Source organism: Phyllostomus hastatus, unplaced genomic scaffold, assembly GCF_019186645.2.
Source record: "Phyllostomus hastatus isolate PE091 unplaced genomic scaffold, TTU_PhHast_1.1 phas_scaffold_1066, whole genome shotgun sequence".
In the NCBI taxonomy this organism is placed as follows: domain Eukaryota; kingdom Metazoa; phylum Chordata; class Mammalia; order Chiroptera; family Phyllostomidae; genus Phyllostomus; species Phyllostomus hastatus.
In genome coordinates, this window is record NW_025334004.1 from 6,809,030 (window position 1) to 6,831,595 (window position 22,566).

Consider the following 22,566-nt stretch of genomic DNA (forward strand, 5'->3'; position numbering starts at 1 on the left):
ATGCTCCATGATCCAAGAATAGCAAGGACAACTCAAAGATCCCTGTCACAGTCTCTAAAAATTAATTTCAACTACAGGTAAAAAGAGTTATCAACCTGTAACTAATTCTTTCAAGATAGCCCTCCAAGGAAAGCAAACCACAAATACCCATATCCTGTATTCTTGTGTATCTCCTTTTGAGGGCTCAGTTCCAACCATGTACACTCTACTTCTGGTAGAAAGACAATCCTGTTCTCTTCAGCTAAAGCTGGTTCAGGAAGCTTGACCTGCACTCTGCCTTAATATGATTCTCCCTGCCTGTACTGATCCAAGGCATTGTGTCTGGCACATAGTAGGCACCCATAAATGGTAACCTTACATTATAATTATCCTCATAATTATGGTCATGGAGAAGAGAGGGGAGATGCAAATAGATAACCTCAGTAACCACCATACTATTACTAGCATTCTGAATATATACTTGTGCAAATTCCAGTTGCATGTTGTCATCTCCAAAAGTCAAAAACATTCAATGGACACACTAGTAATAGGATGGTACTTTATAAAGCAATCAGAAAAACAGGTAAATAACTATCCCTTTAATAACTACTATAGGTAAGCCACTGTTTATAGTTTACTGTTTTCAATAGGTGACAATTTTGCTCATCAAAGGGACACGTGGCAATGTGTCACAACTGAACTGTCAAAACTGAAGCATGTAAGTGGCAACTAATGAGCAGAGAACAGAAATGTTGCTAAGCATCTTGCATTGCACACAATACCCCCTACCATGAAGAGTTATACGGCCAAAATGTCAGCAGTGTCAAGGATGAAAGACCCTAGTTTATAGTTCTGATTTTATTATCCAAAAATAATGCATGAGAGTCACTACAAACAATTCAACACACTTAAAATAAAACCATGAGGTAGCTCAATCAAAACACACAAAGCTATCTGCATTAAACCCCCATTTGTGTATGTATGCATGTATTTATAAGGATCTAAACCAAAAAATGCTTAAATGAAAAGAGGAGTAAAACTGATAATGAAGGAGAAAGAGAGATTTGCAGAGACCTTGTCCTTCAGTGAGCAATCTCGTCCACTAGTAAAGGAATCTGCCAGGGTACAGGGACGGGCCTTCCTGAATGCACAGTCAGTACCTTGCACAGCACAAACTCTTTGGAGGCACTATACCTTCAACATATCCCTTTGATAATAGATCCCAGAGTTCCCATTTTTCCTGCATGGGGAAATTAAACCTAATAAAAGTATTTGTTTAAGACCACACAGACATTAAATAAGAGAACTAGGACTCAAATATAAATCTTTAGACACCAAAGCACCATGATCTTAGCCACTGCACCAAGTTAAAAAGTTTATTTTATGTACAGAGACTAAATCTTTGGAAGCAACTTCACAGAAATTTTGAGTATGGTCACCCATAGGTAACTGATATTAGGTGATCTTTATTCTTTGTATTTTTCAGAATAGTGCAGAAAGAATCTTTGAAAAGATAAAACTTAGTGGACTTAAATTCACTAGGTTCTGCTTACTAAGTTTGTAAAGCCCAAAGTGAACTTTTACTTTGCTGTCATATAACTTGGATCAGCTACATCACAATATAGCAGGGCTAATTAATAAAAATCTGGACTTCAATTCCATTCACTGTTATTGCTGACAACTTGGTTCCCTTAAGCAAGTAGTTTGTTGGCTCACAACTGCGGCAATTCCCAAAAGAATTTTTATTTTTATTTTCTTTAAGATTTTGTTTATTTTTAGAGAGAGAGAGAAAGCGGGGGAGAAACAGAGAAGGAGAAACATCAGTGTGTGGTTGCCTCTTGCACGCCCCCTACTGGGGACCTTGCCGGCAACCCAGGCATGTGCCCTGACTGGGAATCAAACCAGTCACCCTTTGGTTTGCAGACCCGCACTTAATTCACTGAGCCACACTAACCAGGGCTCCAAATGAGTTTTTAAAACAGTTTGTGATGTGAGGTGAAAGCTTTACGCAGACAGTGGAAGAAAATCCATAGCCTAATTCCAGAACCTACTTCCCCACTTAAGTGCTGATCTAGTGTGGTTTGGTTCAATGTTGCTGTCAATTTTAGGCTCCATTTCATTTCTTTCTACACATAGGATGAGAACTTCAGGTAGTTTAGAAAGTTAACAGGCTAGATTGACTTTTCTTAAACCACAGATACTATTTTATTTCTCTATTTAGAAAGAGACTTCGATTCACCCCTCATGCCCCAACTAGCAGGCTGCCTACAACTATGAAATTATATCTGTGCTCTTGTGTCCAGAAAAAAATACATAATACTTTCTTCTTGTCTTCATAGCAATGGTAGCATTGTTATTGTTATTAGTCCACATTTACTGAACACTTAACTCTATGATGGAGACATACACATTACATGCATGTCCTCATTTAACTCTCACTACAAACCTGTGAGGTAGATACTATTTTTGTCCCCATTTTGCTATTGAGGAAACATGCTTGAAGAGGGAAATAATGAGTACCAGATCACACAGAAGGAAATGGCAGAGTCCAGGCATTTTGGCTCCAGAATCCCTACAGCAATACAAGCCAAAGAATAGTAATTATCAACATTCTCATCTAGCCCTGAAAGGATCTGTATCAGAATGGACTGTTCCACAATACTATAACCAATCCATAAAAGCAATGTTTAAATATTCAAGACTATTAGGTAAAAGAGTGAACCTACTTTGTGAATTTTTGCTTTCAGCAGGCAAAAGCTAAGTTTAATGGCAGGAGGTACAAGAAAAGTAACTGATGCTTATGTAGCCAATGAACAATTAGAACAATCATCACTGGTTAGTGTCAGAAACACCAGAGTTATACTGAGTAGTCAACCAGAGGCTTGAATACTATTCATGATGTGGTTTTCCAACTATTTTTTTTAAAGGACATATGCTTTTGCCCTGGCCAGTGTGGTTCAGTTGGCTGGAGCACCATCCCATAAAAACCAAAAGGTCACAAGAAGGATTCCTGCTCAGAGCACATGCTGAGGTTGTGGGTTCAATCCCCAGTCAGGGTGCAAACAAGAAGCAGCTTATCAATGTTTCTCTCCTGCATTTATGTTTCTCTCCCTCTCTCTCTAAAATCACTAAGTATATGTTTAGGTGAGGATTGAAAAGAAGGATATATGCTTTCTCGCACTGAATTCTTACAGAAGCAAAAAAACTAAACTACTCTGTTTCAAGAGGAGGAAAAGTCAGATACCCAACTCCACCATCTAAGAGCTGCTCGGTGGCAGTGATATTGTCAAGGACTCCCTAGTCTCTTAAAATAATAGTTTAAAAACTAACATAGAATCCCTAAGGTCTTTGAGCATCATCATAACCAGTGTTTTGAGCTCTGCATCTGATAAATTGTTTATCTCCATTTCATTTAGTTCTTTCTCTAGAGTTTTGATCTATTCTTTCACTATGGCCATACCACCTTGAACATGCCCAATTTTGTCTGATCTGTTCTTTCATTTGGGCCATGTTTCTTTGTCTCCTCATTTTGTCAGCCTCCCTGTGTTTGTTTCTATGTATCGGGTAGAGCAGCTATGACTGTCTTGGTAGTGTGGCCTAATGTCGTAGGTGTCCTACAGGGACCAGTGGTACAGCCTCCCCTATCACCCAAGCTGAGTACTCCAGGTGTGCCCTTCATGTGGGCTGACCACACTCTCCTCTTGTAGCTGAGCCTTGGTTAATGTTGGCAGATCAATAGGAGGAATTTACCCAGGCCATTAGCTGCAAGGTTTGGCTATGACCAGTTACCACCAACCTCCTTAGTGAGGACCTCAGCAGCATAAAAAAGATCCCATCAGAAATGAAGGATACACTAATTGAAATAAAGAACAATTTACAGGGAAACAATAGTAGAGCGGGTAAAGCTGAGAATCAAATCAATGATTTGGAACATAAGGAAGAAAAAAAAAAACAACCAATGAGAACAAGAAGAAAAAAGAATCCAAAAAATGAGGATATTATAAGCAGCCTCTGGGACAACTTCAAGAAGTCCAACATTTGCATCATAGAAATGCCAGAAGGAGAAGAGAAAGAGCAAGAAATTGGAAATTTATTTGAAAATATAATGAAAGAAAACTTCCCTAATTTCGTAAAGAAAATAGACATGCAAGTCCAGGAAGCATACAGAGTTTCAAACAAGATGAATGCAAAGAGGCCCACTCCAAGACACATCATAATTAAAATTCCAAAGGTTAAAGATAAAGAGAGAATCTTAAAAGCAGCAAGAGAAAAGCAGATAATTACCTACAGGAGAGTTCCCATAAGACTGTCAGCTGATTTCTCAAAAGACATTTTGCGGGCTAGAAGAGACTAGCAAGAAATATTCACAGTGATGAAAGCAGGAACCTACAGCCAAGATTCCTCTACTCCACAAAGACGTCATTTAGAATCGAAGTGCAGATAAAGAGCTTCCCAGACAAGAAGAAACTAAAGGAGTTCATCATCACCAAACTATCATTATATGAAATGTTAAAGGGACTTATGAAAAAGAAGATAATCAAAACTATGAACAATAAAATGGCAAAAATACATATCTATCAACATTTGAATCTAAAAAATAAACCAAGCAAACAAGAAGAACAGAGACAGAATCCTGGCTACAGAGAGAGTTTTGATGGTTGCCAGGAGGGAAGGGGGTATTGGGGAATGGGTAAAGAGGTAAGGGGATTGAGAAGCACAAATAGGTAGGTACAGAATAGTCATGGAAATATAAAGTACAGTACAGGAAATGGAGTAGCCAAAGAACTTATACACATGACCCATGGACATGAACAATGGTGTGGGGATTGCCTCAGGGAGTGGGGGGTGCTGGGTGGAGGGGGGCAAATAGAGAAAAATCAGGACAACTGTAATAGCATAATCAATAAAATATAATTTGAAATAAAAAATAATACAGAATCCCAATACCAAAATGAGGTATTATGAAATTAGACAAATTGATATTAAAATTTATATAGAAAAACAAATACTTAAGAATAACAAGAAAAACACTGAAAGATAAAAACTTTACATGGTGACTAGTCTTATCAGACATTAAACATACTATAAAGTCTCTATAATGAAAAGAGTATGACACTGTCACATAAAAAAAAAACAGACCAGTAGCAAAGACTAGAAAGATCAGAATTAGACCCAAATACATATGGATTAGTATTTGACAAAAGTGACATTTAAACTCACTGGGTAAAAGACAAACTTTTAATAAATGGTCTTTGGACCACTGAGCAGTCTTTGGGGAAAAGATAAAAGTAGATCCATATCTAACACCATTCACAAAATTAAACTCCCTATGGATATTGTCACTACAATCATTCATCACGTAAGGACATTTTGATCAACAATGGATTTACTTAAATGACCGTGATATCATAAGATTATCATAATGGAGATGAAACATTTCTATCACCTAGCGATGTCACAACCATTATTAACATCAGAAGACAACTGGCATAAACAAACCTACTGCATAGCCAGCCATATAAAAGTACAGCACACACAATTATATGCAGTATGTAATATATAATGATAATAAATGACTGCTATTCTCCATGCATTTACTATATTACATTTTTTTATCATAATTTTGGAGTATAGTCTTTGGACTTATCTTTATATAAAAAGTTTGTTCTGTCAACAGCAGCTTTATATACCTTGTGTTTACCAGTCCCTGACTGCATCATTTTCTCTTGTGCTTGATTTAATCTCATGTTGTTTTGTACAGTAACATGCTGTACAAGCTTGTAGCCTAAGAGCAATAATAGTCTCTACCACACAGTGAAGGTGTGTAGTAGGCTATACCTTATAGGTCTGTGTAAATGCATACTATGATATTCACACAACGATGAAATCACCTAATGATGCATTTTTCAGAACATAACCCTGTTGCTAAGTGGCACATGACTGTAAATGTAAAAAAAAAAAGTGACACTATACAAGTACTAGGAAAAAAAGATTGTAGAATTACTCTTTAACTCTGTAGAGGGAAAGGTTTTTTAATTTTGGCTCAAAAAATCCAGGCTATGGATTAAAGATCTAAACTAAAGATCTAAGAGCTAGAACTATAAAATTCTTAGAAGACAACATAGAAAAAAGCTTCATAACATTGAATTTGGCAATAATTTTTTTATACGTGACACCAAAAGCATAGGTAACAAAAGAAAAAAAAGTGCCTTGCTGATGTGGCTCTGTGGGTGGAGTGTGTTACATGCCTGGGTTGTGGGCCGGATCCCCAGTTGGGGACATGCAAAGGACAATGGATCAGTGTTTCTCTCCATTTCTCCCTTCATCCCCCACCCCTCTCATAGCAATATTTTATCTTATATATCTCTCCAGGCAAGGGAAACAAAAGAAAAAATAAACAAATGGAACTATATCAAACTAAAAAGTTTTTGCACAGCAAAGACGACAATCAACAAAACAAAAAGACAACCCACTGAATGGAAAAACATATTCACCAATACATCTGATAAGGGGTTAGTACCCAAAATTTATAAAGAACTTACAAAACTCAACACCAAAAAAAACAAACAACCCAATTAAAAATTAGGTAAAGGACCTGAATGGACACTTCACCAAAGAGGACATACAGATGGCCAATAGACACATGAAAAGATGCTCAATGACACTAATCATCAGAGAAATGCACATTAAAACCACAACGAGATACTTTCTCAACCTGTCAGAATGGCTGTCACCAGTAAAATCAACAAACAACAAGTGCTGGAGAGGATGTGGAGGAAAGGGAACACTTTTGCACTGTTGGTGGGAATGCAGACTGGTGCAGCCACTATAGAAAGCAGTGTGGACATACCTCAAAAAATTAAAAATGGATCTGCCTTCTGACCCAATGATCCCACTTCTGGGAATATATCTGAAGAAATGCAAAACACTAATTTAACAGAACATAAGCACTCCTGTGTTCACTGCATTATTTAGTATTGCCAAGATATGGAACCAGCCCAAGGGGCTATCAGTAGATGAGTGGACGGTGGGACATTTACACAATGGAATACTGCTCAGCCATATAAAAGAAGTATCACCCTTTGCAAGAGCATGGATGGACCTGGAGAACATTATGCTAAGTGACATAAGCCAGGCAGGGAAAGGCAAATACCATGTGATTTCACTTATATGTAGAATCTGACAAACAAACTGAACTAACAAGCAAAATAAAGAGAGACTCATAAATAGAGGGCAGGATGACAGCTATTGGCAGGGTGGGAGGGAAGTTAGAGAGTGGAGGGATTGAACAAAAAGGAAAAAGGACTCATGGACTACAGTGTGGTGATTGCAGGGGTAGGGGGTACAAGGAGGTTAAGTGATAATGGAAAAATACAATAAAAAGATTTCTTTTTTAAAGAAGAGTCCTGATATGGTGGCTAAATTGATTGGAGTGTCATCCCATAGACCAAAATGTTGCAGGTTCGATCCCCAGCCAAGGCACATACCTAGGTTGAGGGGTCAGTCCCTGGTCAGAACACATACAGGAGGCAGCTCATTGATGTTTTTCTCTCTCCCTCTCCCTCCCACCCTCCCTCTCCCTCTGTCTCTCCCCTGCCTCTCTAAAATCAGTAAACATTATATTATGATTATGTATAGAGGAGGTATATTTTTGTAACTTTTCTGTAAGTCTACAATTAGTCAAAATAAAAAGCAATTTTTTTATTAAAAATATACCCGTACCCTCTGCACCAACAAAAAAAGAAGTTAATGCAGAGGGATTTCTACACTAAACTAGAGAAAATGTCAGAGCTGGGAATCTGTGCGCCTAGAAGGCCAAAGGTAGAAAAAAACTAAACGTTTATCAAGGGTTTTCCTAGAATATAAGCACATAATTTTTAGTTTTTCTTTTTCCTAAGACCATCAAGCAAAGTTCTCAGTCGTGGGCATTTAAAGCACTTGCTTTATTTTTATTTCATACTTATTCGTATAATAAAGAAAAAATTATGTATGCTAGTTGTAAAGTGTTTTTTTTAAGTATATGGAATTACAAATTACCGAAACTCCACCATCTAAAGATATACATGTTCTTAAGGTATCTTCTTCAAGAAAATGTACTTACATACTTTTCCCACATAAACAGTTACAAATTTAAGTCCAACAACCCGCTCTGTACTTAAAACTCCTTATTCATCACAGCAATTTTATAGCTACCAACCAAAAAATCTTGAGGAAAAAGGCAAGTTAGTGATGTTTTGCAGTACATAGTTAACCATCCACTTTTCCATCACTTTCTGTAGACAACAAATGAAGTCAGGCCTTGTACTTGGCTTTATTTACAAACTTCAAGGTATTTAAAACAAAAGCTAATGCAAGTTTTAAAATATCCCCGGTTCCCGAGTGTGGTGAGAACGAACAGTCTTGCCTCTCTGTGGCCCAGCGTGGCAGCTGAAGCCCAAGTAGGATAAGGAGGCATAGTTTTGAGGGAACAGCCCCAAGTGGGGTGTCAAAGCTTAAACAGAATAAAAAGAGCAACCTCTCATGGGGCAGCCTGACACAGAGTGACAGTGTTCATGAAGCACTTCAAAGGGAAGGGGGCAGCAGCAGTGATGAGATTCTAGTCACAAATAAAGTGATGGATCAAATAAGTGTATTTATTAAGGATAATGAGAACCAGGGTGTTCACTATCTGGGCTAGAAATTAGAAATATGGAAAAGAGAAAAGCTAAAATGAACCTTGTGTTTTTAGATTGGAACTGGAAGTTATCTTTGTAATTCATTGCTTCCAATATATAAGACAGATAAATATATAGAGATGTAAATATGCCTCTGTGTAAGGAATATTCACACATATACACATACAGAGAATATCTACTTATTTGTATGCATATACTTCTAGCGCTGTCTACTAACAGGGCCCTGGGAGCAGCACTTCTCCTTCTCCCCACAAAGAGTAACAAGTACGCCAATCACTAAAAACTTAGTTTCTAAATTTTACTCTGCACTAAAAGGAACCAGGGCTCCTTGGAGAAATGGTTGGCCCCAGGACTGGGACAGGGGACGTACAAAAAGAATCTAGGAACACCCTGTTGTGCCAAAAAAATAAGAAAGTACTAAAAGAATGATGGATACCAAATGGGTACAGGAGCCATCTTAAAAGGGCCCTCACTGACCATATCTGGAACCATTTAAGCAGGAGATTAAATGATGATAGTAATAGATTAAACCCCTTTAAATAAAACAGGACATCCTAAAACCACACTGACATAAACACATGAGTAAACTGAAAGTTTGATAAGAAACATTATATATACATAGTTGTAAAGTATCTCCACTGAAGATACTTGTAACAAAGGGAAAAGATTAACTTTATAGTGGAGAAGGCTGGCAGGACCTATCTCACAGAAATCAAAGTAAGTACAATCAATAAAGGACAAATCACCATCAAGTGCACTGAGTGCCACTGATAGGATGCAATGAAAACAGACAGCATCACTTTTGTGATATTCCTGCCAAAGCTGAGTATTTAATCAAGAAGAATAATAAGAAAAACCCAAATTAGGGACATTCTGCAAAGTGACTGGTCTGTAAAAGTCACGAAAGGCTTTGATGATGGAACTGCTCTAATATGAGGAGAATAAAGAGACACAGCAACTAAAGTCAACACTAATTCTCAACTGAATCCTTTCATTAAAGTATCCTTCAGTAAAGGATGTAATATAACTGGACAGCTGGTGAAATTTAAATGGGATCTGAGGTTTAAATGGTAGTAATGTCACATGTTAATTTCCTGATTTTGATAGTTGTATTATGGTTATATAGGAGAATGTCCTTGTTTATAGAAGAAATAGGGGCAACGGGGCATCAAATTGGCAGCTTACTGTCAAATAGTTGAAGAAAAAAATATTTGTACTAGCAATTTTTCAATATGAGACAGACTGTTTCAAAAATGCATCCCTCCATACCCATTCCTGATAAAAAAGAAAAGAAAAAGAAAGAAAGAAAGAAAAACACTCAATAAACTAGGACTATAAGGGAACTTCTTCAGCCTGATAACAGGCATCTATGAAAAAGCCACAGCCAGCATCTTAATTAATGGTGACAGACTGAATGTTTTTACCCCCAGATCAAGAACAAGACAAGGATGTCCACTCTTGCCACTTCTATTCAACTCTAAAGCTGATCTGGCGTGGTACTCACAACCACACAGACAAGCTAATGGTGAAACCAAGATGAGAATCCAGCACAACGGAGCCTTTTTTACATGGAGCTCTTTTCCACCACACTGTCCTATTCCTTATGTCCCATCCCCTCTCAAACCAACTTGTTCCTATGAGTAACTCAGAACTGCAAGAAATCTTGGAAATACACTCCAACCTCTAATTTATTTTATTTAGATTTTATTTATTTTAAAGATTTTATTTATTTATTTTCAGAGAGAGGGGAAAGGAGAAAGGGAGAGAAACATCAACATGTGAGAGATACAGCGACATGTGAGAGGTACATCAATGTGTGAGAGAGATATTGATTGGTTGCCTCTCACCTGCCCAGAACTAAGGACCCAGTCCGCAACCCAGGCACGTGCCCTGACCAGGAATTGAACCAGCAACCTTTCAGTTCACAGGCTGGCACTCAATTCACTGAGCCATACCAGCCAGGGCTAATTTCTTTATAATAAGAAACACATAAATACTACTTACTGGCTACATTGACATTTAGAGTTTGAAAATGGCAAATTGTGAGCAAAAAGTGAATTGTGTTTGTGACTAGGGTTCCATACTTGCAGGAGCCCATGTCCCTGGACAAATTTATCCAAAAGATACTGACCCCCATATGTGCCAGACATTGTGCTAGGTACCAGGAATACCATTATAGGAGGCCCTTGCTCCTTTAGAGCTCCTGGCCCCAATATAACTCTACATACCCTAAAATAAAGTAGCCTGCAAAGCTGGACAAAGGATCTTCATATTAACTGAAGTGGAACCCATCCTCCCTACTGGGCCCTCCTCTACATGGAGAAAACTATTAAAACTTAGAACTAGAAGGATCCTTTCTTCAAATGAGGAAACTAAGGCCAAGATTTGTAAGGGCCTCAGTTTACTTTTTTGAATTTTTAAAAGATTTATAAGAAACTGCCCTTCTAAATCAAGCCCTATCTTGAACAAATATTTATTTTTCCATCCCTACCCTCTTCACTTGTACCTTCACATCCACTGTTTCCAGGTCCCCTCTTAGGCTTTGCTCTCTTTCACCACTTTCTGCCTTTCAGCCACCACTGCCAGCTTTCCTCTTCCCCCCACCATGCTTTTGCTCGGGCCTGCTCTTCCCCAGCTCTATCTAATTGCTCCAAATAAAATATCTCATTTTTTTCAAAATCACTCTGTAGTCCCCCATGGAATTTAGCTTCTGTTCCCTCCTCTTTATTGGCAGGTTACCAATAAAATAGTCTTTGACCTTTTCCCAAGGCACCACTCTCCTCAAAACCTCTTTGGCTGGAAACTTCTGACCATTCCTGCTTCTGATATCATCTTCTGCTTCTTTACTGCCCCAACCTCCCCAACTCTGTCTTCTCTTTGTCTCTAATGTCAGCATTCCTTAAGAGTCAACTTGGGCCCTCTGCACGTCTGCATGGATATTGCCCACATATACATCTACGTCTCCAACCCTCATCTCTACACTAAGTTTTCAGATGTATGAGATCAGTTCAGATCTTTTTATCAAATTCCACCCATACTTCAAAGGCAACCTGCAAATCTCCCCTTGACAGTCCAGCAGTCTCTTCAGGCTCAATACCACCATTACCATCTATTGGGAACAGCCCTACCTAATTTCAGAAACTGTAACCCTCCATGGCTAAGGCTGAGTAAAAAGACCTTGGGACCGTAAACCACTAAGGAGACAAAACTTATCCTCCCAGAGGGGCACAGCCTATGCCCCCTTTACTTCAACCTGCTTGGTCCCTGAAGGATGGCTGGGTAGTCAATGACAGGTAAGATTCCTCAAGGAAGGAACAACCTAAGACAGGTGTAGTCTCAAAGGGGCCATCAGGGAAGGATTTAGGGGATTATGGAGGAGGGACAAAAGACCCTCACTCCTTAGCTGTGTCACAGCCTGGGTCCTCATTCTATCTGTAAAAAGTTTCCTAATCTCTTGGCTGTCTGCATCCCCCACCTGATTCAGGCCTGAAACAATGTCAAAGGCGGGTGCAGCCTTGTGCTGGAACAAGCAGTTCCCGGGCAGGGAGGAGGGGGCAGCGATCAGGCCTAAGAAAGAATGCATAACAACCTGCTTTGCTAAGAATGCCCTCAATTTAAATGTTAAAGGTCCAAGCAAAAAATGAGTTTGTTTCCCAAAGTTTTATGGCCCTTTGGCATCACTCTATCTATCTGACCCTGACTCAGAATAAGCCCTTATAGTTCTTTGAATATTATCTACTCCCAGATAATGATCGACGCGCTTTACATATACACCCTGTATTCCTATGCAGACTAAACCCAATAAAAGCCCAGGGAAAAAGATGCTCAAGGCTCTTTTCCTGAGATTGGTCAGCCTTTTCTCCCCAAGCAGATCATGTCTTGGTCATGTCTTGGATGAGATTTATTCTCATCCATGGCACCCAGGAGGGCTCTGCAGGATAGAGCTCCCCCACACCCATCTACTATGTTTATCCCTTCCAGAACTATCTCTTTGTTCTCCTTCTCTACTAGAGACACCAAGCTACCTCTAGCAAGGGAGGTAATATGTTGGCCAGTCCCTGGGGTTCTTGAGTGAGCCCACCTGAATTTACACCTGGCAAAGCCATTTACTACCTGTGTATCTTGGAACAAGTTAACCTCTTTGAGCCTCAATCTCCTTATCTGAAAAAAAGAAAATAACCACAATACCAGCCTCACAGAATTATTGTGGCCATTAATCAAGACATCATATGTAAAGCTAATACAATGCAAAAAAAACACAACAGGCATTCAATAAATATTAGCTACTAAACTTTTTATGGTTAATATCAGCAGCAGTAGTGAGAACCTCACAACTGAGTCTACTTAGCCTCCACTGCTGCTCAGTCTTATTCTAGGCCCTGGACCCATTTCCTATCCTGCAGCAGAAGAAATTTAAGAAATTCCATAAGTAGTTCAGGACTCATCAACCAGGTTCTAATCTTTTAATTGAAGTCTCCCCTGAGCTACCAGTCTACAAACTGGATCATTTTGCTTTTCTTTCTGGGTGTTTAAGGACTGCTCGGTCTTGTCTGCTGTCCTGAGGGGCCCTGAGACATCCAACTTCCTGATGGTTAACAGCCAGCTCTGAGGTACCTACAACATTATACCACTCTGCCCCACCACTGCATGTGACCAAACTGTCCTCCTTCCACTCAAATATTCTCTCTCCCCCTTCTCTGTTCATCCATTTTTAAAAATTTCTTTCAAAGACATTTGCTCCAATCCTATGTTCTCTGTGAAATTTTCACTGATCTCCCTGGTAGAAGAGCATTTTGAGCCAAGGGAAAACAATGCAAATAATCTGAGCTACAGTGAGCCAGTCAAGGAGATCAGTGTGACGGGAGTGGGGTGAGAGTGATTATTTTGGAAACGAGACCAGAGAGGTGGTAAGGGGCAGATCCTATGCAGCGGTGTCCAACCTGTGGCCCACGCGCCTTGGCTATGAATGTGGCCCAACACAAAATTATAAATTTACTTAAAACATTATGAGTTTTTTTGTGATTACATGTTACAGTGTATTTAATGTGTGGCCCAAGACAGCTCTTCTTCCAGTATGGCCCAGAGACACCAAAAGGTTGGATACCCCTGCTAGAATCTGCTTGGTCATTATAAGGACTTTGTCCTTAAATCTGAACAAATTGGGGATCAACTGCAAGGTTTTAAGCATTCCCTTAGCAAAGATCTATGACTTGGATTTCAAAAAGATCATGCTGCCTGTAGGGACAAGCACAGGCTATATGTAGAGAAGCAAGTGCAGAAGCAAGGAAACTGGTTACATTCATTATAGTAAAGGGTTCAAATTAGAACCAGGGTGGTGGCAGTGAGAAGTGGTCTGGACCTGGAGGCATATGCTGACTGGATGAGGGATATGAGAACATGATAGGAGTTAAGGATCACTCCAAGTTATTAGCCTAAACAAGTAGAAGAGATATGTCATTATCTGAGATAGGAAGAAGACTGTGGGAGGAGCAGGTTTTGAGGGAAGTAATCTGGATACAGGTTTTGGACATGATGAGTGCAAGGCATACATTGGACACTCAAGAGAAAATGTTGAGTAGGAAGTTTATTACTTAAGTCGGAAATTCAGGGGAGAGGTTCTGGCTAGAGATACACGTTAGGGAATTGTCATAACATAGATCAGGCCGGTTTCATAAAAGTTCTGTGATAGTGGCTATGTTCTACGTGTGCACTGCCCTATATGGTAGCCACCAGCTACATGAGACTAAACTGTGACTAGGCTGACTGAGAAACTGAATTGTTAATACTAGTTAATTTACATTTAAATAAGCACATGTGGCTCATGGCTACATATTGAGCAAAGCATACATACATAGTACTTAAAGCAATGTGAGTGGATGAGAACCCTAAACAAGTGAATGTAGGCAGAGAAGATGTCCAAAGATTGGGCACTGGGCACACCAACAACATAGGTTATTTGAGACAGGAAAACAAAAAATAAACAACCCAAATCTCCATCAATAACAGCAAAATAATTAGTGGCATATTCACATAAGACAGCCAGTCAGTTGTGAATGCATACACCTATGTGAATGAATCTCAAAAATAATGCTAAATGAAAAAAGTAACTAAGAGAAGAAAATCATAACTATCAAAAGCAGATATAAGTAAGCAATATAATGTTTAAGAATATATTCAAATTGATAAAGCTATAAAAAAATCAAGGGAATTATTATCCAAATATAGGGAAACATCACCTCTTCGGCAGAGGGAGAAGGTTGCAAGTAGGAGGTGGGCACAAAGGGCTTCAAAGTTACTGGAAATGTTCTAATTCCTAAACTAGATGGTGGGTATACAGGTATCCATTTTGTTATTCTCCTTTGTCCTATAGAATCTGGCATGTATAATATTAAGTAACTAGAATAGAAAAAAATATATATATATGAGACAGTATATGGTTAAATTTCAAATGGATGTTTCAAAATCTCTTCAAATCATTACGTTAAAGAAAAGGAAAGATAACTGTATGTTTTGTATAAGGTCTAAAAAGACAGATCTAGTCATATTAAGAAAGGAGGGAAGGGCATTCCAGAACTGGGAGTGAACAGGTCATGTATTAGAGACAGTCAGTTAGTGAGTCTGACTGGAAAAGAAGAAAGTTAGGTTGAGAAGTCAGGCGAGGGCCAGCCCCCGAGGTGCTTAAATACTGGGTCAGGATGTTTGGACTTGATCTAGAAACAGTACAGAACCACTGGTGGTGTCTAAGCAAGGCAGTGGCATGGGGAAAGTGGTATATTAGTAGGAGTAATCTGATAATTAGGATTAAATAGTAGGAAGACAGAAGGCTGGAAAAATCAGTTATAAAACTTAAAGATGTGAGATATCAGAGAAAATTACCATGGCCTGAACTAGGACAGTAATGAAAGATAAAGTTCACTCCAAGAAACTGTAGGATAAAAGACTTGAGAGTCTGGTCCTGGGACAGGCAAAGAGGGAAAAAGAGATTAAAAGATAATATAAATTTTTGAGCTAAACTAAGAAAATGATAATATCAACATACGGCAAAATTAGGGAAATCAACAGAAAGCTGATTCTGAAGGAAGACCATTCATTCAATACATATCTGTCAGGCAGAGTGTAATATCTTCCCCTCAGGGAGCAGCTTATTGAGTCCCACTTTTGTTTTTTAAACAGTTATATACTTTTAATAGGCAAAGAGAAACTATACAGTTCTTTGGGAGTGGGAGGAATAAAAGCTTTTATAGCTTTTGACTCTGTAAGAATTTTTAAGTCCCACTTTTAAAAAAAGAAAGAGTAGTGATAAAAATACTAAGTTGCTTTTCAAAATAAATGGAAAGAAGTAACAGGACACAAAGTAGCAATGTTTGGCAAAAGATCAGAGGTAAAGGAGGGAAACTACTCATTATTGGACTGAAAGCTCTTTAAGGACAAAATGTTATCACTGACTGTCTTTGCACCCCCCACCACACTGAGCACAGGGAGTGCTCACTACAGAATAGACATGCAAATAATGGCTTAGCAAATAAGAGTGAGCGAGGACAAACTGAAGACAAGCCAATTAGGATTACCCTACCCTAGCCTTCAGAACCAGAAATACCTGGAGGATCTACCCCTATGGAAGGAGAGTGCTTTAGCCTTGTCATCCTGGCTAAAAAGAAGGCTGATCCTCTGGGAGGAGGATTTTAGGAGATCTAAAATACCAACAGAAAAACAGAAAGAAAACCAATTCTTATGAAAACATATACTGACTTTCTGCTCCCCACACTACTCCCTGGGGAGATGCTCCCCAACCATTTAAGGCAGACAGACGAACATACCTTTTTACAGTGTGTGGATTGGACTAATAATGCTAATTAAAAATACTCATTTTTCTGGTTAAAAGTATTTTTTAAGTATTTTAGAAGTCTGAATCTTAATAGCTAGTTGATTTTTTTTTTCACACCACTGTGACCTAAGCCTGGAGAATAGAGAAATGCATAGTAGAGCTGACTGCAAAGTGAGCTGACTGATACCCAGGAATGTCAAGTGATTGTCAGAGACTGGGCTATTACCTCCAGATTCTCCAATAATTCAGATTAATTCCACACAGCCCAAACTTATCCAGTTTGGTTAAACAGAGCACAATGATGCTGGCTTTCAAGTGAATTGATTGTATACAAATGCTTTTAAGATCATCTCTTTCTCAAAAGGTAAGAAGAAGAAATGAACGCCGTGACACTGGTAGAGGTAGCATAAAAGCCCAGGCTCTGGCACCAGACAGACATAAGTTAAATCCCAGCTCTTCCGATAAACAGCTATGTACCCATCTCTCTTAATACATTCTTCCAACCATGTAGGGTTGATTACCTTCCTTAAGATATGAATATGTGGTAGCTTCAGATGTCAGTACTTTTTTTCCTAAAATTACAACCTGGCCCTGATTGGTATGGTTCAGTGGATTGGGTGTCCTCCCGAAAACTGAAACTGTTCGATTCCCGGTCAGGGCACATGCTTGGATTGGGGGCCACGTCCCCCTTTGGGGCCAAGCAAGAGACAATCGATGATTCTCCCACACATGGATGTTTCTCTCCCTCTTTTTCTCCCTCCCTTCCCCTTTCCTTAAAAATAAATAAATTCTTGAAAAAACAAAACAAAACAAAACCCTACACTCTGATCCTTTTCATTGGACCTGTATTTTCCTTAATAGCCTCAGCCATTAGTTTTTAGTGTAGAACATTCTAGATGGTTAATATCATTCATTATGCTTTTAATCTCCTGAATGTCTCTCTTTGAGACCAACCTCCTTATCTGGAAGCTCTGGTTGCTCAATCCATGCCCTGGACTTCACCAATGAAAGTGAAGAGCAGTGGGAGAGAACCATAAAGAAAAATCTAATTGTAGGTAGAACATGCAGACCTTTTCAGTTGTGTAAAACTTAAAATTGATGCTTTTTTTTGAAATCACAAATTCTGTATGCTGGAGTCAATATGAAGCTAAACACAGCCTATTAGCAACAAATTAAGAACAAAAAATTGTTCTGACCTAAAGGAGGCCCAGGGACATATTCTGCCTAGGCTTACCACCAATTCTTTAAGCTCATGGATCTTTTTGCATGTTGTAGCAGATGTAGCAGGGAAATATAGGAGGAAATATAAGTCCCACGGATCCTTCATTTGCATTAAGCCTTCTTAGTACAATTACTGCCATCCCAGTCCAGGCAGTGAAGACTAAATTCCAACCCTTTCTCTGCCTCAGGTCTCTCCACTCCCTTGCATCCTGCACACAGCCACCAAACTAATTTCCTTAACTACCCGCTTCATTACATCACTCCCCACCTCAAAAACACTTAATGACTCCCTACCTCCTATTCACTGGAGAAAGCCCAAGTAAAATCCAAAGCGCAGGCTAGCGCATTATCCTATTTTTATAATACAGGATTGTTTCCTCTTAATTCCCCCACAGAAATTCTCTAAGGCTCCAACTACACTCATCTGCTCACTGTCCCCCCAACAAACAGACTAATCTGCACACCTGGGCTGGATCACAACGGCCCCTGACCATTCTCCACCCCCTCCTGCCTTTCCTTCAAAAGTCAGCCCAGACCCCCTCCTCTATCTCTGCCCTGCACGCTGCTCCTAAAGTACACACTGCGCCTACGGTCCACCTTTTGACTCTTCCAACATCCTTTGTAGCTGGCTATACACTCCTGGCAGCTCAGTTTGTTCCAACCAAGACCACGTTCCTTCGAGGCAGATCACATACACAGAGGGTCTGTATCACCTGCACTTGGTAGGTTCTAGATATTATTAAAACCAGAAGAGTTCAAATGATGTAGCCTAAAACGATACTGCCCATCTTTGCCAATTCCTCTTTATTCACAATAAAGAGTATTCAGAGTCCTCTTACAAGGCTGAAAATTTTTAGTATTGACAGAGCAGCAAAGCACAGCGAGCATGCCACCATATGATAATAAACCCGCGTCCCAACCTTGGTTTTTGCCACAATCTCTGCAACTGTGGAAAAATCACACAATCTTTCTGGGCACGGGTTGGCGCAAAACAAGGGAGCTGCTGTGATGGATCCCAAGGTATCCTTTCCCAAATTCCCCTGGACAGGTAATCCAACACTCGTCCACCCACTAATACGGACGCATGCAAACTTTTACGGTTCCCAAAGCAGACATTTCCATGTAGTAGTGAAAACTAAGTCTCCGCTGGAAAAAGCAGGTTGAAAGGGAAGTGGCGTCCCTGGACCCCAAAGCAGCGGGCAGTCCACTGAGGTTCCCGGCTCCTCACAGGCAGACTCCCCAGAGAGCGGCGCGCTGTGGATCCCAGGAGCCAGCCAGGTGACTCCGTCCGCGCCCGTGCCGGCGCCCCGCGCCCCCACACACCGCGTGTTCCCGGGTCACGGCCCCATCAGCTCTCACCGGCCCGATGGACGCAGTCCTCTCCCGGCAAGGCCCCTAGTTGCCGCCTGGCAAGCCGCCCTTCTGAGCCCTGAAGCCACCTCAACGCGGCAGTCTGGGCCACAGGCCGGCGGGACTGGCAGCGTGAGGGGCGTCGGCGGAGGCTTTAAGTGCTGAATCACCACTTTGCAACCCGAGCTCCAATCCACTGTGACCCACGGGCCCCAAGGGCCCGGGCGTCGTGCTCCGCTTACCCACAGAGGCGCTCCAGCGGCGACAGACGGGCGCCCAAGACCGAGCGAAAGGTGCTGGGCAAAGCGGGACGCAGCAGCCACGCTAGCAAGTACCGCATACCCCAGCGCAGCCGCCGGGATCACAGCGAACGACCGCTTCCTTCTAGCGCCGAGAACCGGCCTGGCACACTGCGCATGCTCAGTCCGCCTGGCCGCGCCGCGCCGCCTCCGGGGAGCCACAGAGTGGCCGCGGCTCCGGGTTTTGCCAGGCGCCGGACTGGGCGGGGACGGCGAGCGTCCCAGGCCTGGCAGACGGGTTGGGTAAAGTCTGGCCAGGGAGGTGCGAGAACCCAGCAGCCAGGCTTTTTCAAGTGGGGAGGGCCCCGGCTTAACCTACACCAGCACACAGGAGGGCGGCGATATGTATCTGACCGTGTTTGTGGGGGCTAGGGGGCTTACCCATACTGTGAGGGTACGAGGGACCCTGTTGGTGGAGGCACCCCCATTGGCTGTCACCCCGGTCGGTTGTGCAGGTGCTGGAACGAGGTCCACAGACTGGGCTGCCTCTCTGAACTAGGAATCGCGTCTCTAAAAGGCCCGTGGGCTCCCTCTAGAGCACGGTGGGGATGGGGACGTGGACCGCTGGCAAGGGGTTGGTGTTGGAGGGTTGCGGGGGAGTTAAACTACCTGGGTCCACCAGTGGGAGGCCTGGACCCTGTGTGAAGTTTCCGTCCTGGGGAAGCTAGCTGCCCTTCAAAGAGCAAGATGGATAAGGGACAGGCCATGGCAAAACAAGGCTTTCGTGGACTTTAAATTCAGACTAGAATCTACTCTTGACTCCTATTAGAAAACAAACCACATGTGCATGTAGTACTACAACTATCGTCAGTGTACTTCAGTCATTATTTGTAAGACCAGACTTTCCCCCCTGATGGTATTTTGCATCCAGGAACAATCTGATTAATAACCGTTATGGATCTGACTTTGTATTACATTATTTTACAGGGGTCTTTATGGAAGAGTGCGATTAGGGATGGTGATTCCCTAGTTTAAGTGTTTTTAGGTTTTTGATGTGGTAGACAGAAGACTGCAGCCAAAAACAGTGCTCTGAATCCTATTATTGCTACAAATGGGAATTAAGGAGAGGATTTCTTAATCAAGTGGATGCTTCATCAAAGAGATAGATGGGGTCTTTTTCACAACAGGGTTTCAGTTAAAGGCAAACCTTGGATGGAGGAAAACTGAGGTACTGGAGATGAAGCGCTAGGTAAAATTCCACCGTATTACATTGTAGCCCCTGTGTTAGTTTCTTGTGGCTGCCATAACAAATTACCACAAACATAGTGGCTTAAAACAACAGAAATTTATTGTCTCACCACCTGGAGGCCAAAAGCCCAAAACCAAGATGTTGGCAGGGCCACACTCCCCACAGGGTCTTAGGGGAGAATTCCTTCTTTACCTGTTCCAGCTTCTGATAGATGCCAACTTCTTTGACTAGTGGCTACATCACTCCAATCTCTATCTCCATCTTCACATTGCCTTCTCTTCTGCATATCTTTTCTCCTTCTGTCTTTTACAAGGATATTTGTCATTGGATTTAGGGCACAACCAGGTAATCCAAGATGATCTCATCTCATCCTTAACTTTATTATGTCTGCAAAGACCCTTTTTCCAAATAATGTAACACAGGCTCCTGGGATTAGAATTTGGACATATCTTTTGAGGGAGCAACCACTCAACCCACTAACTACCCCACCTTTCCAGCCTCTACCCCCACCCTCTACTAGCTCCAGTCCACTAGCTGTCACAATTAATGATTACAACAATCCCGACTTGTCAGTGCTCTTGCAACCCCAAAGCTCTGTTGAAATGGCTTGCCTTTACAAAACTTTTCCTTATTTCCATTCCTCACATAATCCATTGGAAGTAACTACTCTCTGATCTCAACTGCCAGAGTAGTTTGTCACTCAAAAAGTGCTTATTTGGATCTTAACCTTCCATACTTGTAAGAAACCGTAGACTAGGAATGATTCTTAGTCACTTTTGTGTCTCACCTGGCAGCAAGCAGAGTGCTTAGTTAATGCTTGTCAAATACAAGTTTGCTAAATCTGACTAAGCCTATAGTTGTAATTACAATTTATAGGAAATACAGGGAACAATAGTTAAATCACATTTTAAGGATATAATTGACAAAAACTAGAATGTTTGGAACACTATAGGACAAATGACCCTATTTCTTTGACAAATAAGTTGCAAAATAAAAAAGAAAGGAGACACCTATGGATTAAAGGAGACTTGGAATTGACAAGCTATGACAAGGTGTTATTAAAATTTTATATTTATGAAAAGGGCCAGTAAGACCCAAGCCAATCTGGAAGAATCTGGACCACTCACACTACCAAATAATAAGTTATTATTAAGTTATAATAATTGAGATAATATCATCATGGCCTGAGGGCAAATGGGTCATGTTAAACTGTTCAGTAGTATCTGTTAAAGTTACACATAAGCATACACTATCACCCAGCAATTCCACTTCTAGCTATGTACCCAACAGAACTAGGATGTTAACAGTAGCAAAATTAATAACAGTCCCAAACTGGAAATAATCCAAATGCCCCTCAGAAGCAAAATGTACAGGAAAAATAATTTGGGAAATATTCATGCAATAGAATACTGCACAACAATGAAAATGAACAAACAAAAATTATACTCACAATGTGTGGTGAAAAAAGCCAGTCCCAAAGGAGTATGTACAGTATGAGTGGATTTGTATAAAGTTGCAAACCAGGCAAAATGAATCTGTAGTATTAGAAGTCAGGTTAGTGGGTTACCCTCGGGGTGGCAGTGACTGAAAAGGAGACTAAGTGGGGAGCTTGTGGGATGTGTTTTATGTGTGCATGTTAAGTTTTTGAAAATTAATTGAGCTGCACACTTATGGTTTACTTCTATATTTGTAATACTTCAATAAAATCTTCCAAAAAAAGATAAACTTCAAAAATGCAAAACAACAAAAGATAGAGACATATTAATCAAATGAAATAAATGTCCAGTTCTTGTTTTAAACCTGTTTTGAACAAACCCATTGGGAAAAAGAAACTTGAGGTCCCTGACCAGTGTGGCTCAGTTGGTTGGGCATCTTCTCACGAAGTGAAAGTTTGCCAGTTTGATTGCCAATCAAGACACAGGCCTGGGATGCAGGTTCAGTCCCTGGTTAGGCCGCATGAGAGAAGCAACCAATAAGCATTTTTCTCTTGCATAGATGCTTCTCTCCTTCTTCTCTTTCTCCTTCCCT

The 22,566-nt window shown here is 40.7% G+C and overlaps 1 protein-coding gene across 4 annotated transcripts in view; it reads right to left on the reverse strand.

Annotated features, from left to right (window-relative positions):
• IDE (insulin degrading enzyme) overlaps positions 1–19,823 on the reverse strand; it is a 92,752-nt gene extending 72,929 nt beyond the window's left edge. For 2 of the 4 annotated variants that reach the window (XM_045854074.1, XM_045854073.1), the window contains exon 1: positions 19,293–19,452. In XM_045854074.1, coding sequence (XP_045710030.1) covers positions 19,293–19,390 — 98 coding nt within the window. In that variant the 5' untranslated portion in view covers positions 19,391–19,452. Of the gene's footprint in view, positions 1–19,059; positions 19,080–19,292; positions 19,453–19,730 lie in introns of those variants that run through there. The other 2 variants (XM_045854075.1, XM_045854076.1) reach the window with 2 other exon arrangements.
• Between the last annotated feature and the right edge of the window lie 2,743 nt (positions 19,824–22,566).